The sequence below is a fragment of the Protopterus annectens genome, chromosome 11.part0 (genome assembly GCF_019279795.1).
Source record: "Protopterus annectens isolate FY-2018-M chromosome 11.part0, PAN1.0, whole genome shotgun sequence".
Taxonomy (NCBI): Eukaryota; Metazoa; Chordata; order Ceratodontiformes; family Protopteridae; genus Protopterus; species Protopterus annectens.
Genome location: NC_056745.1, coordinates 390,004,491 through 390,022,454, shown reverse-complemented (window position 1 = coordinate 390,022,454; position 17,964 = coordinate 390,004,491). Strand labels below are relative to the sequence as shown.

At 39.8% G+C, this 17,964-nt stretch overlaps 1 protein-coding gene across 2 annotated transcripts in view; it reads left to right on the top strand.

Moving 5' to 3' along the window:
- The window catches only part of GOLGB1 (golgin B1), a 1,744,011-nt gene that overhangs the window by 1,337,209 nt on the left and 388,838 nt on the right, over positions 1-17,964 (top strand). Inside the window, exons 16-17 of one of the 2 annotated variants that reach the window (XM_044087881.1) lie at positions 7,032-12,292; positions 12,385-12,556. In XM_044087881.1, the coding sequence (XP_043943816.1) occupies positions 7,032-12,292; positions 12,385-12,556 (5,433 nt within the window). Of the gene's footprint in view, positions 1-7,031; positions 12,293-12,384; positions 14,306-17,964 lie in introns of both variants that reach the window. The other variant, XM_044087880.1, reaches the window with a different exon arrangement.

Here is a 17,964-nt window from a genome sequence, read left to right as displayed (position 1 = left end):
AAGGAATTTCTGCAGGTCCAACCTCCGAGGTTCAGCAGAAGCTGGCTTACAAAGAATTGGTCCTTTCCAGACACCTCCAGAGCACAAAGGGGCAGGAATAGATGCCCTAGAGGCAGAGGTCAATCAAAGGGTGCCTACAGGGGCCATCAGTGGCAGCCTGCCAACCAGAGTAGTGCCACAGCTGCAACTACAACCACTACCACAGGACAGACACGATGACTTGACTCTGATTCCGCCTACCAGGGATCAACTGGAAGCTCCTTTGGGCGGAAAGCTGGCTTTATTCTCAAAAAACTGGCATTGCATTACAAAGGACACATGGACATTGCAAACAATAGACAAAGGATACAGGTTTCACTTCCACACTTTACCAAAAAGAAGCGGAATGCCAACCAAACCAGAAGGCAGAGGCTTTAAGACAAATAAACAATTTACTTCAGATGAAAGCGATAGAAAGGGTACCATCTATGGAACAAGGCCAAGGATTTTACTCCAGACTATTCCTTGTACCAAGAAAAGAAAACCAATGGAGGCCTATTCTCGACTTGTCCGCACTGAACACATATCTCATTGTGCCAAAATTCAAAATGCTGAACCTACAGCAACTTCTTCCCATGTTGGGCAAGGAGTCTTGGCTGGTGACTCTAGATCTCAAGGAGGCATACCTGCACGTCCCTATCTGACCAGATTGCAGAAGACACCTCAGATTTCTTGCAGGATCATTATCAATTCTCAGCATTGCCCTCTACTGTGCCCAGAGTATTCACGAAATGCCTGGCATCAGTAATTGCACATTGCAGACTTCAGGGAATACAAATTTACCCATACCTGGACGACTGCTTAATACAAGCAGACAACAAGACAAAATTGTTAAAGGACTTGGCCTATGTCATACACCTGCTACAGGCCTTGGGATACACAGTCAACATCCAAAAGTCAAGACTAGTGCCATCCCAAAGGATAACCTTTTTGGGTGCGGATCTGGACACAATCACTCAGATGGCTTTTCTCACAGAAGAAAAACAAAAACAACTTCCAGATTATTTCATGACTTTGACAAGACAAACTCAGCTTACTGCAAGGAAAGTCCTGCAGGCCCTGGGTTACATGGCATCCTGCATAATCTTGATCCCGCATGCCAGGCTGCATATGAGGAAATTACAATGGTACCTAAGGAATGTATGGTCTCAACACAGGCACAGTCTAGAAACCATGATACCAATCATTCCATCCCTTCAAAAGGAATTCCTGTGGTGGGCTCAGGCCTGCCAGTCCAACAGAGGGTTGCCTTTCAACAAACCAAAACCAAGGCAGACCATCACCACGGACGCCTCAGACCTAGGATGGGGAGCACACATGGAGGACAAATGTATCCAAGGCCTATGGCCTCAAGGACAGCTAAGCATGCACATAAACCAAAAGGAGATGCTGGCAGTGAAGCATGCAATCGAGACATTCAAACCATTCCTCCAGCAAGGACGGACATCTGCTGATAAGGACAGACAACACCATGGTCATGTGGTACATAAACAAACAGGGAGGCACACATTCCTACCCTCTATGCCGGAAGGCAATGAACCTGTGGAACCTATGCCTGAATCTCAATATCCAGCTACAGGCCAAATTCGTACCAGGAAAAGAGAATTCACTAGCAGACAGCTTAAGCAGAACTACCACGGATGCTCATGAATGGATGCTGCATCCAGACATCTTCAAACTCATAACAAAGAAATGGGGAATGCCAGAGATAGATCTGTTCGCCTCCCCACTCAACCACCAAATGAAGAAATTCTGCTCAAGGACATACCACCCACAAGCCTGGACTCTCTCTCATTCAGCTGGAATGCCCTAACAGTATATGCTTTTCCACCTCTCCCATTGATGTACAAGGTTCTACTGAAGATCGCATCTATTCATTTACATTTATCTATATTTATTTACATCATATATATATATATATATATATATATATATATATATATATATATATAAACTTCATACTGATTTGTTCATAGTGTATGTCATTTTGCATTTTGGCCACTGGATGGAAGTGTTGTGTAAAGTTTTGGAACTTTGGTGTTACAGCTCTTTGAGAGCTCACTTCCTTTTGGATTTTAACATGTCTATATGTATTAATAATAGTTTATATTTGTGATCATCATCCATATATTATCTTGTAGTTCAGTGTATGTGATTTTCATTAGGATTCAGTGTTGGTTTATGATAGTAGGAACACGTTTTAACCATTAAGTCAGTCATCATTTTACACCATATTATTATGTTATATATTCATGAGATGTAATTTTATTGGATGATTTGAATTTTTGCCAGCATATATATATATATATTTTAACTGTTTCCTGTTGCCTGATGAAGTCTGTTATAAAGACGAAAAACACGGTGTTTCGTCAAGCGTTTTACGTTGTGTTTTTGGTTTCAATAAATCCATTGGTTTTATCCTAGAGCTGTCCGGTGCTTGGTTTCTCCTCAAACCAGTGCTTATTTAGTGAGTGGTCACTTAATCCTCAGGGAGGGTTCCAACTCCATATGTCTGGGGATGATTATTTGAGAAAGACTTCCCACAGACAAGCTTGGAAGGTGGATGCTCTGTCCTTCAGCTGGAAAAACCTATCAGTTTATGCCTTTGCTCCTCTGCCTCTGCTCTCCAAAGTACTACTAAAGATCAAACAAGACAAACCAAGGATGATTTTCATTTGCACCAGCCTGGCCACGCCAACACTGGTACCCCCTCTTGCACACTGTGTCACTGTTGGCCCCATGGCACCTGCCTCAGATTCTCCTACCCTGCTGTCTCAGCAGGAGACAAAGATTCTGCACCCTCAGCTTCAAACACGGAACCTAACAGCCTGGCTAATTACCTAAGCTATCCTTTACCATCCCTCAGTAAACCAGTGATGGATGTCATTTCAGAGGCAAAGAGGCCTAGTACTAAAAAATCTTATGCTAAAAAATGGAAAAGATTCTGTGCCTGGAACCAATCTCAAGGGATGAGCACAGCAGTGCCCAATTCACCTCAGATTTTACAATACTTAACTGAGATGCTTCACAAGGGCCTGTCTTTTTTCCTCAATAAAAATTCACTCCTCAGCCATTTCAGCTCATTATAGCACAGAACCTCCCCTCTTCTCTCTTCCACTGTCCAAGCAATTCCTCAGAGGGGCCAAAAATTTAAGACCACCCAGGAAAGCTCCAACTCCAGCCTGGGACCTTAACTTTGTATTGGAGAAACTCACCCTTCCTCCTTCCGAGCCAGCTGCTACTGCAGATTTAAAATTTATTTTCTTGGAAAACAGCTTCCCTTTTAGCCATCACTTCAGCAAGAAGGGTATCTGTATTTCAGGCCCTTATGGCAGTGGAGCTTTTCATCATCTTTCATGCAGACAGGGTGTCCCTCAGGACAAATCCCTCTTTCATGCCAAAGGTGGTATCCAGTGTGGCCTTTAATCAGTCCATTCATTTGCCTACCTTCTTTCCTAATCCACAGAACAAAGGGAAATGGATACTGCACTCCTTAGATGTGCACAGACAACTTAGATTCTACTTGGATGGGTCTAAACCTCAAAGGAAATCTGAACAACTGCTGGTGGCATTTGCTGCAGGGACAGAGGGGAAGGCTATTTCAAAGCGAACCATCTCCAAATGGATAGGCCGTTGCATTCACTTCTACTATAAGCACCATGGAAAACCTATCCCACAGGGGATTAGATCCCACTCAACCAGGGCTGCATCTACCTCTACAGCCTTTCTCAGAGGCGTACCTAACAGCACCATCCTAGAAGCTGCTACCTGGAGTTCTGTACATACTTTCACCAAGCATTACCATTTGCCAATTTTCTCTAAATGCAGAGTTGGCTTTGACACTGCAGTTTTGCAGGGCCTTATAGCTGGTCCTAATGCTATCTAAATTCCTCCTCCCATCCTTAGCTTTGGGAATCTACCCAAATGTAATGACTGCAACAGTGAAACACGAAGAACATAGTACAGTTGTGTACACTTGCCATAAATGGAGATGTTGGAGTATATTCACTGTTGCAGTCCTGGTTACCCTCCCTCCAGCCCCCTGACTTTGTTTGGCTATACCTCTTCTCTCCTTTTCAATGCTTAAAAGCTTTTTGGTGTATTTTATTTTTTGTTTGAGGTATAACCTTGTATATTTATAGATTTAATTGCTTCCCGTTAGGGGGGCACCTGACATCTGGGGCAAGAAAAACTGATGTAATGACGTCGGCTGCATGTTTTATACCCCTGATGACCTGACGTCACAGAAGAAGAGACAGCAACCGACGCAGGACCCAAGACTTTGTTAATCAGGCCGACTGAGGGCTACCTGCAAGCAGATAACCTAAATGTAATGACTGCAACAGTGAGTGCACTCAAACATCTACATTTATGGTAAGTGTACACAACTGTACTTTCTTTTGTTCCCACATTCACAGCACACTACAAAATAGACGCCTTTTCCAGAATTAGACCAGGTTTTACTAGGACAATTCTGCAAGGCTTGCTGGTCTCCAGCTGTAGCCTCCACCCCTTCATCCTAAAAGCTTTGAGAATTGTCCTATAAGTAAGGAATACTGCATCAATGTTCTAATGAAGAATATAGTACAGCTGTGTAACATCTTACTTTAAAAGTAGGTGTTCGAAGATATCACTGTTACTCTGTATACTCTTTCTCCATTCCTTGCCCCCTTACCTGGCCAAGGTGGATCTCTTAGCTTCTTACACTCTATGATCTTACGACAACGACTGTCCTCCTCTGAGTATTTTCTCTGAAGCAAGAAAGCTCTGAGGATTTTCCCACTCATACATCCCTTAAATACTAGGTCTTGTGCATAGGTCACATGTCATATTTACAGCATATGAGAAAGGTGCCTAAGCTTTTGTAGATTGGCCAGGCGTACAATCTCTTTTGCAGGATATGCCCCTTAAGTGAAAGAATATTGCAACAGTGATCTCTTCGAACATTGGCTGTTATGGTAAGGTCTTATACAACTCTATTTTCATCTGTGAGTAGTATAAAGTGCCATCTGTGAAAAAGATGTAGCACTGTCTGTGAATAATTTTCATCCATTCATCTCTTCATTGGTCAGCTTTCCTTCCTGCCAATTTGAAGGACAATAGGATTATAGGAACTACAAAGCAGTTGTGTCTGAAGACCATTTATACCTTGCCATTATCCACCCTCATGCTACACCCCCCCCCTTTCTGTTTCATAAGAAAGGCAAAGTAGGTCAGTACCAGAGTAAATTTAGGGATACCCATCCAGTAATTTGAAGTATGCTGGGTGCTGCACTACCATTTATTTATGATGCATATCCAACCACATTTCATTAAACTGCAGAAGTACAACAAACTTCTGTCTCACAGTAATTAGATGTGCAGTTTTGGACTGACTATGAATCCCAGCTTTTGTTTTTGACTATAAATGTATGAATATTCAGTAATGAAGACAAAAAATAGAATAGTGGCCAAAATTACAAACTTCTTGCTTTATGTTGTGTGACCCTTGTAAAAGGTAGGACAGATGATCACTTTTGTGGTTTTAGACACACCTTCCCTTTTCATTTTGTTGAATGTGAATATATAAAACTAGGACTTAAATGCTCTTCCTTGATGTGAATATTGTCTTGAAACAGAGAACATGAAATAGCACAAAATATACAGCCAACTTGTCTGAGTTTGTAGTCAGGCAAGACTGATGCTGGTTCTCTATAAGGAAGATGCCTCTATTTTAAAAGTTTTTTTGTGAGGAAGGAGACACAAATAGGATGGGTAAACCCAAATGTTATGATTTACTGTTAGAGTGATCTGTCCTGTGAGATGATCTGTTATAAGTATAGTTACAACTGTACTTTATTTCCATTTTTCCCTGAGCCCCTTGAGAATAGAAACATGTGAGATGATTCACTTTTGCATCCTGAATGTCTTCATTTGTGATGTGTCTTTCAGGTAATCTGTCCAGTTATTGATCCCCGTGTAGGAGCAGGGTAAACAAGACTTTTTTATGTATATGCAGATTACTTAAAACCCACATATTTCTGTTTATGTTTAGAGACATGACAGGTAATTTTCATTCACTCTCCCCTTTTGTGTTGCTAGAACTTTGCTTTGGTGTACAACTTATTTCCTGACCTTTGTCTGTCCCTGTTCATTCTTCCCTTTGTTTTGTAAGGGGTTTTCTCCAATTTACTTTTTGTTTCATGACCTCTACGTATCTTGGTGACATCTTTCCTTTAGTTTTTGACCATGCTTCTTACAGTGTGTAGTGATTACACAACAGAAGACAAAATGTACTGAATTGTTAAGAAGGACATTGTGAGTTTTCTTGTGTATTTCATTTTATTATAATTGCTAATGATTTGGTGAAAGTAAACAAGATATATGCACAGGAGATAGTATTATATTAAACAAAAAATGTATTAAAGCTGTTTCAAAGTGGGATACTGAAGTTAACATATTGGCAGTCTTCAACAGATTATGGTCTTGCAGAACTAGATGCACTGTGGGGAAAATGGCCATGGGAAAGTGCTAACATAGGGTCTGCTTGTGGCTTTAGAACATTTGTTGGTTTAAGTGACCAGAATCTAACAAATTAGTCAGTAATTTGCTTCCTAAGACTATGCATGTATTGTAACATTTTTTTGCATACTTCATTGTTGTTTTCATTAATAATTGTTGTTTGTCCCACAGTAAATCACACACAACTGTTGATATGTTTTTGGAGCTACTTTTTGTAGGCACAGTAAATACAGATGTCAAGTTCTTTGGTATTATATGAAGGACAAGCTTTATCAGTTAACTTAGAGCTGTCCATTTACCTTTTCCATTGTAATTTTACTTGCTTTATATTTATTTATCAGTGCAATTGACAAGGAAGTGATTTACTAGAAGTCCTGTCTTGAACTTTTGTGGAAGTAATTTAATCAGTATTATGTAGTTAAAGGAGAATGATGTTGAAGATGTAGCCAGCATATGGATACTGAGCCTTATTTTCTTTGTATTTTACACAGCTTATTGAAGAACAAAAGTCATCAAGCCAAGAAGTTCCTTTTCCCCAAGATGAAAGCACTGTACTGGTTCTGAAAGAAATGATCGCCGAAAAGGACAAAGAGATTTCTGAACTCATGGAAAAGTTTATAGGTGCTAAAGAAGAGCTGGCAAAGCTTCGAGAAGAAATAGAAAGCAGAACAAGTAGGCATGAGCCAGAAGCCCAGATTGTTACATGGGGGCATGAGAATGAATTGGAAAATATTACTGAACACAAGGATCTGCTAACAGTTAAGTCAGACCGCCAGAGTATATCAGAAGAGTTATCTGAAGCAGCACAGGAAAGTGTAACTGTAATCCAGCATGAAGAAATTAAAAAAGATGAGATTCAAGTTCATCAGATGGTCACAACTTTTACAACCAACAAATACTCTGTATGGAAAGAAGTGGTTACAGGACATGAAACTGTGGAAATGTCATCAGATGCACAAAGATCTATTCATAAAGAAGAGATAATGAAGTTAAAGGCCAGTATTGTGGAGCTGAATGAAAAAGTGCAAGAGATGGAGATTTCATGCAAAAACGCTTTAGATGAAAAAGATTCTGAAATTTCTAAGCTGAATTTGGAGTGTAGACAACAAGCAGAGGATTTGAATGAAGCACTTAGAGTATTAACTAATGAAAAAGACGAACTTCATTCTCAAGTTCAGCTGCAGGCAGATGAACTGTCTCATATGCAGGAATTAAGAGAAAAGTTGCAGGTAACTGAAGAGAGTTTAGCTGATGCTGAAAGGCAGAGATTATCAGAATATGAAAGTAGAGGCCTGCAGAACTGTTTGCTAGAGGAGCAAGTGGAGAGTCTCCAGAATGAGTCACGTTCCAAAGACCTAAAGACTGAAGCTTTGCATAAGGACATGGATCATATCCAACTCCAGCTCTCTGAAAAGGAGCATGCAGTACAGACATTAGTAGAACAGCTTAGAGAAAAAGAACAGACAACAGAGAATCTTAAAGAATCATTGCTGGTGAGCAAAAATAATGCTGAAGAGCTTTCTTTACTTCTTGCTTCTAAGGAGGATGAAGTTTTGAGAAAAGAACAGGTACTGTCTGAAAGAGAAAAAGATGTTGAACACCTTCGCAGAGCATTGACTGAAAAAGAACAAGAAATGTCTGAAATTACTTTAAACATGTCAAATAAAATAGTACTGTTAAACGAAGAAAAATATACTCAAGAACAAGAAATAAATTCTCTTAAGGAACAGCTCAACTTATTGCATAAAACTCAAGTAGAGAAAGATGAAGAAAAAGACAGCATTACTAAAGCAAGAACCTCTTCTTTTGAACTCCAGAATCCCCTGACAGAAGGTGAAATGCTGGAGATAGGAACAGAAGAAAAAGAAAATGTTCACTCTCAGATGGAACATCTAAAAAGGCAAAACGAACAAGTGAAAAGAAAGTTACATGCTGCTCTGATTAACAGAAAGGAACTTTTAAAGAAAGTTGAAGAGCTGGAAATGGAGTTAAAATCTAAAGAAATGGCAGCTAAGGAAAGTTTATCTTCAGTTACTACAGATGATTCTATGAACACTTTAACAGTGGTGAACTTTGATGATGAAAGACAAGAAGTAATAAAGTACTTAACTGCACAGCTTTTAGAAAAGGACCAAGAACTACAGGTCATGAAACAAGATATGGAAGAGAAAGCGGTTCTTGCGGAGCAGCTAAAAAATTCTGTTGTTGAGTTAACTCAAACTGTAAAGGATAAAGAAAACGAAGTTGAGGACCTTAAGATTAAGGCTGTTGGACAGCAGTCAGTTTCCCAGGAACAGGCTCTGCTAAGTCAGTATGAGACACAATCAATGGAAAAAGATTCTTTCAGGGAAGTTGCAGAATCAGATTTAACTTGCAAGGTATTAATGGACCATAAAACATCTGAAGCCGAGTTGAAACTTTCAAGTCTTGAACAAGAAAAAGAGATTTTACAGAAGAAACTTCAAGAAGCATTGGCTTCCCGGAAAGCTACCATCAGGAAATCTCAAGAAAAAGATAGGCACCACAGAGAGCAGCTTAAACAGCAGAAAGAAGAATATAATGATCTGCTTGAAACATTTGAAGAACGCAACAAAGAGAAGGAAGAGCTACAGCAACACCTCAAGGAACTTCAGGCACAGCTACTGCCTATAGCAGGCAGACACCCAGAAGACAGGACTGTTAATCTAACTAATATAAAAGAAGACCTACCCATTGTTGAGCATCAGGTGGAACAAGACTTAAAAGAATCTGGGTGGGGGCAAGAGTGGGTAGACATTTCAGGTTCTGATCATAGAGAAAGTCCTCCTACAAAAATTGAACCGCCGTCTCTAGAAAGGTTGAAAAAAGAATTGGAACAAGTACAACTCCAGAGGGATGAGCTTCAGATAAAGCTGCAAAATGCTGAAGTTATCTGTGCCCAGAAAACCAGTGAATTTATCCAGTTACAAGATAAGTTACATAATTTACTACAGAAGTTTGGTCTTCAGCAAATAGAGGACTTTGGTATAGAAGTTGAAAGCATCAGAAAAAAGTGTGAAGAAGCTGAAACATGTGCTGAAGGTCTGAAACTGGCTCTGGCTAATTCTGAGGCAAAGGCTTCCACTAGTGATGAGCTGTTTAATTTGAAAAAAGAAGCAGAAGATCTCAGGAATGTAATAAGTCAAAAGAATAAGGAGACTGAACATCTTGATTTCAATCTAAAAGAACAAAGTGAAGCTATTAATAAATTACAGAGCACTTTGTTGAAGAAAGAAGATCTTATAAATAGTCTACAGACACAGCTGGAAAATCAGATTAAGGAACATGAAGAACAACAGAAGAGATTACAGGATAAAATGCATGAATCTATTCAGAAGCAGGGAGAAGATGCTGAAGATGCAAAGTCAAAGCAGCAGCTCCAAAGGAAATTGCAGGCAGCACTTATATCCAGGAAAGATGCACTCAAGGAAAACAAAGCGTTAAAAGAAGACCTCTCTGCTTCAAACGTGAAACTTGAAGAGCTGACTAAGAAAGCTGCTATTACTGAGAAAGCTGTCATTGATTTGAGTAAAGAAAAACAGGACTTGTTGGAGGAAATAAACAAGTTTAGAAATGAAAAGGATAAATTAGTTGCTGAAATTGATAAGATGTTGCTGGAAAATCATAATCTCAGTTCAACCTGTGAAAGCCTGAAGCTTGCTATAGATGGAGTTACACAGGAGAAGCAAAGTTTGGAAAATGAATTTGAGTCACTGAAACGTGTTCAGGATGCTTTGCATTTGGAGTGGCAAGATAAACACAAGGATATGCAGAAGGAATATGAAACTCTTCTGCAGTCCTATGAGAATGTAAGCAATGAGATGGAAAGAATGCAGCGTGTACTAGAAACTGTAAGACTTGAAAAACAAGAGCTTATTGGAAAGATTAAAGGACTGGAATCAGAAAAAAAGGAGACAGAAAAGCAGGTCCAGGAAGCACAACAAGAAATAGAAGGAATGAAAGAGAAAATGAGAAAGTTTGCAAAATCAAAGCAGCAGAAAATTTTGGAGTTAGAAGAAGAAAATGATAGACTTAGAGCTGAACAAAATCCTGAGGCTAGTTATCAGAGGAATGCGACCGAATTGTCCAGTTTTGAAACAACACAGCTCAGAGAAGACCTTACAAAGCTGAAATCTGAATATCAGTCTCTAGCAAATGAATTGGAATCTACAAAAGCTGAAAATGCTGTTCTTGAGCAGGAAGTAAATATCTTAAAAGAGAAATTGCAGTTGGTTGAAACAGAGCTTCAGGACCAATTGGAAAAGCCTGGAAAAGTGTCACATTCTGAAATTTGTGCAGAAGAGGTAGTAGTCCAACATACTGTCCCTGTGTGTGCTTCAGCAAAACAATCTGAGGAAGGCATAATTCTAGGAGGAGATCATCACTCTACAAGAGAGAAATCTGAGGAGGAGGAAAAACACGTAGACAGTGGTTTGAAAGTTCGCATTGATAGCTATGTACAGCAGATAGCTGAGCTCACAGAAATGCTTCAAAGTGTAGAAAAGGATAAAATGACTTCTCAAGATGAAACCAAGCGCCTAAATGCTGCTCTTCAGTCTTTGAAGATTGAGAAGGCAGCATTAGAATCAGAAGTCACACATACAAGTGAGGAATTGAGAGCACTTCAGAAAACTTCAGAAGAAATTGACAGGGTCAGAAAGACAGAGAAAGAAGAACTGGAAAAAATGAAGCAACTAAAAAACATTATTGAAACTGAAAAAGATGATTTGGAGGAAAAACTAATGAATCAGTTAGCAGAGCTTAACGGTAGCATTGCAAACTATCAGCAAACTGTAAGCAACTTGCAAGCAAAAATCAGCCAGCTAGAGTTAAATATTGAAGATCAACAGAAAAAAATAGGTGAAACAGAGGAGGAGGTGAGGCAGTTACTGCGGCAGAAAGCAGAAGATGAATCCAAAATGCAAAAGGAATATGAAGAGAAGCTGAAATCTGCACATAGGGGGAAAGAAGGAAGCAAAACACATACAAAAGAACTACAAGAGCTTCTTAAAGAAAAGCAGGAGGAAGTCAGACAACTCCAAAAGGACTGTATTCGCTATCAGGAAAGGATGACAGATTTGAACAAAATGGTGAAAGCTCTGGAATTTATTAACAGTGATTGTCATAAGGAAGTAGAGGCTGCAAAGAAAAATTGGGTGAATGCCACTGAAGAAAGTAAGAAAAAGCAAGCTGAACTGATGTCATGTAGAATTTTGTTAGATGATACACAGTCTGAATTAGCAAGAGTGCTGGCTGAAAATCTTAAGCTTAAGGATGAGCTCCAAACTTATAAACAGCAAGTCAAAATTCAGTTAAAGAAGAAGGAAGAGGAATATGAACAAAAAATAGAGGTAGAAAAGGACAAGTGTTCAAAAGAAGTAAAAAATACAGAAGAAAAAATGGAAATGTTACAACGAGAGAAAGAACATTCTGAACAGACAATTCTAGAACTAAGGGAGACTTTAGAACAGAAAAAACAGGAATTCAAACAGCTTCATGAAAATCTGAATGAGAATTTGGCCAAACTTGCAGCATTCACTCGCAGTATGTCATCCTTACAGGATGACCGTGATAGAGTTATAGATGAAACCAAAAAATGGGAGAAAAAATTTCAGGATACAATAAGAATGAAAGAGGAGGAGGTCAGGACTAAGGAGGAATTGTGCTCGGTTTTGAAAGATCAGTTGAGACAGACTTCAATTTACTCTGAAGAACTACAGATCAGAGTTTCCAGGTAAAATAATAAGTTCATTATATTTTATCATTAACTGACTTGTTAAATTTATTTAATGTACCGACTTTTTTTTCTTTGGTTGGGGCTAACAGGTTGGAGCACAATGAGCAGGACTGGGCATCCAAACTCCAAATGGCAGTACAGAATCATAAAGAGGTGTATGAAAGCCTCCAAGAAGAAAATAAAGAACTCCAAGTTCAGTTACAGAATTCCCAGAAGCTTAATCAAGATGCGCAGACTGAACTGGCAAAGCTGAATAATGAGGTAAAACATCTGGGAGATAAGGTCTCAGACTTAAGTAGTTCATTAGATCAGAGTGAAATGGTGAGGGAAGAAAGTGAAAAAACAGTCAGTGAACGAGAGAAGGAAATCCAGCACTATAAACTGAATTGTAGTCAGTTGGAGTCTGATTTGCAGTCTTATAAAAACTTAATAGATACATTGCAGGAGGAGTTAACTACAAAGGATCAAAAGATTATCAGCCTTTTAGCAGATAAGGAAGAGGCAGTCGCCTTAGCTGTGGCTGAAATGCAGCAACAAAAAGCAGAGGAACTAAAAGAACTAGAAGACAAAATCAAAGTAGTTGCAGAAGAGAAAGCTAAGGAGAAAAGAGAAGTTACTACATTAAATGAAAAACTTGCTAGTGTTGAAGATAAACTAAGTAGTGCAAAGGAAGAATCCATCCAGAACAAAGCCAAGCTAGATTCTTTTGTGAAGTCTATGTCTTCCCTGCAAGATGACAGAGACAGAATTATGAGCGAGTACAAACAGTTAGAAGAGCGTCATCTTGCAGTGATACTAGAAAAAGATGGCATCATTCAGGAGTCTGCGGCAGAAAATAATAAGGTAAAAGAAGAGATCCGTATGTTGTATGGACAGATGGATGATTTGAATTCTATAAATGCTAATCTTAAGGCTCAGCTCATCAGATATAGAGAAGACTTAAATCAGGTTATTACTTTGAAAGACTCTCAACAGAAAGAGCTTCTACAAGTCCAGTTAGAAAAGATTCACTCACTGGAAAATAAGAAGTCCAGCCTTGAAGTTCAGTTAGAAGATCTGAAATTAACAATCCAAACTTCAGATGAAGAAAAACAGCAGCTGCAAAAAGAGATCCAGTCCCTTGAATCCACTGGATCTCTTCTAAAGTCTGAAACAGAAAACATGCAAGAAAATGAAGCCATTATGAAAAAAGAGCTAGAAAGCAAAGCAGCTAACATCAAAGAGCTAAGTGATCAGTTATCAGAGATGAAAAGTAAAGTCACAGAACTTGAACAGGAAATAAGCCTTATCCAAGATGAAGCTTCTAAGAAAGTCAAAGAAGCTGATGATAGGGTTGAACACGAGCTCAAAGCTCTTCAGCATGATGCTGGCATAATGCGAAATGAGACCGAAACTGCAGAGGAGCGGGTGGCAGAGCTAGCAAAAGACCTGATGGAAAGTGAACAAAGGCTTTATGCTGCTTCTGAAGAGAATAGTAACTTAAAAGCACAAATTAAATCATTTGGAAATGCTATGAGCTCACTACAAGACAGCCGTGATGAAGCAGAACTGAAGCTTCAAGATGTGGAAAAAACATATTTAGCAGAACTTGACAAGGAGAGATCTGCTGTTGAAAACCTACAGAAAGAGCTTTGTCAGCTGAAGGAGGATTATAGAATTGCAGCAGAGCACAGAGATTCCCTGTCTTCAGAGCTGAAGACTATTAAGATCAGTACCACAGAAGACAGCAAGTTGTTACAAATTGAGCAACTGAGCAAAGACTTGAGTTTAATGGATGAAAAAGTTAATACTTTAACCAGTCAGCTGGAAGGCAGCTCCAACCAGTTGAAATCCTTTGCAAAGGCCATGGCAAGCCTGCAAGATGAAAGGGACCGGTTGATAGAGGAACTAAGCAATGCCAAGAAGGCTCAAGAAGTCATTCCAGAGTCGGGAGCAAGTTCTGCCAAACTTTCTGAAGTGCAGAGTTTGAAGAATGCCTTATCATCTCTGCAGAATGATCGAGACAGACTGGTAAGGATTTCTTTATGGTGTAAATAATGCATCATTTAAAAAGTGACCTAAAAATGCATTTACAATTAAGTTTATACAGAACTGCTGTTTCTAAGTGAATTGCAAAGGTCATTGATTCAGACTTAATTGGTCCTTAGGATTCATGTGCATCACATGTGTTCTGCTCAGCAGGTATAACTTTCCCAGGCCACGCAAGCATCTCCCCTTTTCATGATACCTATGCATGTCTCATTCGTTTTCCAACTTCTTCCTAATACTGGGAGAATCAGGTCAGTACCGAACAGCCTATAGCTACCTGGTGTTTTTCATTTCTAAATATTATCCTTCTCTGTGGAGTCTATATTGTAAGTAGAGGTTCATGGCCTTGGCTGTTATAATTCTGCTGTTGTTTTTCTCATTTTAACCCTTTTTTAAGCATGTTCTCCTTCCACTGATTGGCCTGGCAAGGTAACAGCCATTTAATTATTTCCTTTTCTTTTCTGGAACTGGTCAGTTGATTGAGTTTGTCTTGTGCCTGATTTTCTTGGTGCATGTGAAGTTTGGTAGTCTCTTTCCTTTTGGGTGTTTTGGTTAAAGCAAGTCATCCCTTACACTTCAGCCTACCCCTCATAGATTTAACTTTTCAGCTTGGATGGTAAAGTGTTGTTCAGTGGACTCTTTGGGCTGTTATCTTTTGTTTTGGAATGCCTTGCACAGCTCCAGATGCCCATTGATGATGGACAGCTTTGACTTTCAGGTTTCTTCTACATGTCTTACCTTCCATGTTCAAGTAGGCTTTGTTCCATCTACCCCCCCCCCCAACACATACTCTTATGGGTTCTTTATTCCTGCCATTGAGGATTTGGAGTCTACCAGTGCTGCTGCAAATATACATGGCTCCTTCAGGAATGTTTATTTGTCATTTTGGTTGAATAGTATTTACAAGGCCTTGGGTTCTGCTCTGTTGCCAGATCACAGATATCTGTATTCTGATTTTGAGATATCCCTGACATTAGCCTCACTGGCTGTGGGATAACTGGTGTTAAGATCCCCAGCATTGAGCTTTGTCCCTCTTTTGTAGGTTGAGTCCTTCTGTTATCCAGGATGCCTGATGTTGGCAAATCAGTTGAAGGCCCATTTCTCTAGCCTATGCTCAGGCTTGGAATTGGGCCCTGCATGTGTGTGCTCAGTCATGGGATCCTTTCCTATGGAACTGCATCATCCAGGTTTGTATTAGAATATCTTTCATTGTTAACTCTTATGCTAGACTTAGCAATGTCAGAATTTACGAAGCCAACATTGGCTTCTCTTCCTTTAATGTGCTGTGCATGGTCCTTGCATCTCACAGTTATCAGACCTTTAAAGAGGGTCTGCTTTCTTCTTTCAGTGAGGACAGACCCTGTCCTTTCTTTTACAGGGTTGATGATGCCCAGGAGGCTGTTCTTGTCTTTGGCTACAAAGGTACCCCTTGAGTAGATGTCTTCCTGTTTATTTAACTCTTTTCACATTGTGAGATTGGAATTCTCCTGTGGAGATAATCGTGGAATTAACCTGTGGAGATGATCTCCTTTAAATCATGTCTTTTCACATTGAAAGATTGGAATCTAAAGGACTCTCCTTGTGCACCTCCTTTCTTACAAGGAATGTGACCTTGCTAAATTGTTGCAGGTGATCTAAGAGAGGGCTAGACAGCTCCCTGGTAAACTAGCTTCCCGGTAGGATCCTGTGAATGGTAATGTGACTAATCTTAACTGCTGTAATGGTTGGCTTAGCCTTCAGCCCATGATCTCATTTGGCACTGGGAAGCTTACTGACACATCATCTGTTGTTCTTCATTTCTTTAGTGTTAATTTTGGGTGGCTACCAGTCGTTCCTTATCTCTTGTAATTGAACATGACAGCTAAGCATATTAGCATCCTTCTGAACTATATACTTTCATTTTCTTTGCCACTAAGGATATTCTCTGGTTTTGGAATACAAGAGTTAGGCATTTCTAAAGTGCTTAGTAGTGCTTATTCAACTTCCATATTCCTCTGAACCAGTTTGTTTAAGTCCGTGATGGGCTGTTCTTGCTGGGTCTGTTGAGGAAGTATCCAGGCTGAAAATGATAGTGGACATAAGGCCCAAACCATCCCTCCCATTGAGTCCTTTCAGTGGACAGTTGAATCCCTGTATGCCAGGTCAGCTGTGGATACACTGATCTCCATTCTCTGAACACATGTCCTTCCACTTTTTTCTTTTCTTACTTCCAGTTTGGAATATTTTGTTGACCCCCTTATTACCCTCTGTGTGCCTCTGTAAGCTGGCCTTTATGCTAGTGCCAACTTATGTTAGCCAGAGCATGAGTACTTCCTTTCACCATGGTCACTTACTACTTAGGTTTAGCTGTCCTCTTTCTTTAGTGGACAGTTGCTGATGAATGGCCAGCATAGGTCTCAACCTTCCTTTTCCAAAATGAGGAACACTAGCCCTTATAATGTGGAACAAATGGGCAAAATGTGGAGCACATACTAACAGCTTACTAAAAACTTCAAATAGGAAAGCCGTAGGATGGTCAAAACATACTGGTTTTACTTATAAAAATATCTTTAAATTAATTAATATGATTAATTTCTATTTACCATGGATATCAGTTAAAAAAATTGTAACACTGAATGTGTGACAGACCCTTTCAATGTGGAACTTTGAGGAACATGAACTTTTTGAGACCCCAAATGAGGTACATTCCATGCAATGAGGTACACTTGACAGGTATGATGGCCAGTACCATCTGTGTTAAGGGAGTGGCATAGACAGTTTATCTGCTACACTGACTAGGTGTCATTTCCTTTAACCCACATAGGTGCCTGCTTTTCCTTAATTTTCTGCATATGGATATTAACCTGCTGCTTTAGTATGACTAGGCAGTTTCAGCTAAGTGAGGCTCAGGGAATGTCCTTGCTTCTGCCGTTGACTCCCTTTATTGGGAAGCTGGAGTGCCCGAGACCCAGGTTTTCCATTAGGGTCACTTGGGATAACAGGCAGGGATTGTGTTTTAGCTGGTCCTCTGAAATGGCTGTGAGTTTTCTTGTTAGCTCAGTTTCCTGTGGAGTGGGAAGACTGGGAAGCTGTTCCTCATCTGCCCTACACAGGGGTGTTATCTGTTGGTCTCCTTGATCAGTAGGCATTGCAGTCATGTCATGAGCACTGCTTGCCTGACAGCAGACTAGAATTTGGGCTACTAGTCTGCAGTAGCTGGAGAACTGAAGACTCCAGATGTGAAATCCTTAGTTTTGTGCTCCTTTTGTGTTTTTTGCCATTTGGCATGCAGGAAATGTTTGGATTTAGGGGATCAAATTATAATTCAGCCTCTCAGTCTGTACTGAGTGGAATGGGCTGTAGCATCATTCAAGTGTTTTGATGCTGGTCTTTTGATAATGTGTTTTAGATTTGCTACCCAGACCTGATTTGTATTCCAAGCTCTATCAGTGGTAACATGCCTGATCTTGTGTTACATTATTCCCCCTTGCATTTCAAACTATTTTCCCTTAACTAATGTTCCTTTCCCCAGTGTGTCAGAGCAGTTACCATTGAAGTAAGGCATACAACAGCCAGATAGTTGTTTTAGTTGAGTGATCTGCTAAACATGTTGAGTTAGCCTAGGTTTATGTCTAAACACTAGTAGGCTATTCTTATAGTCA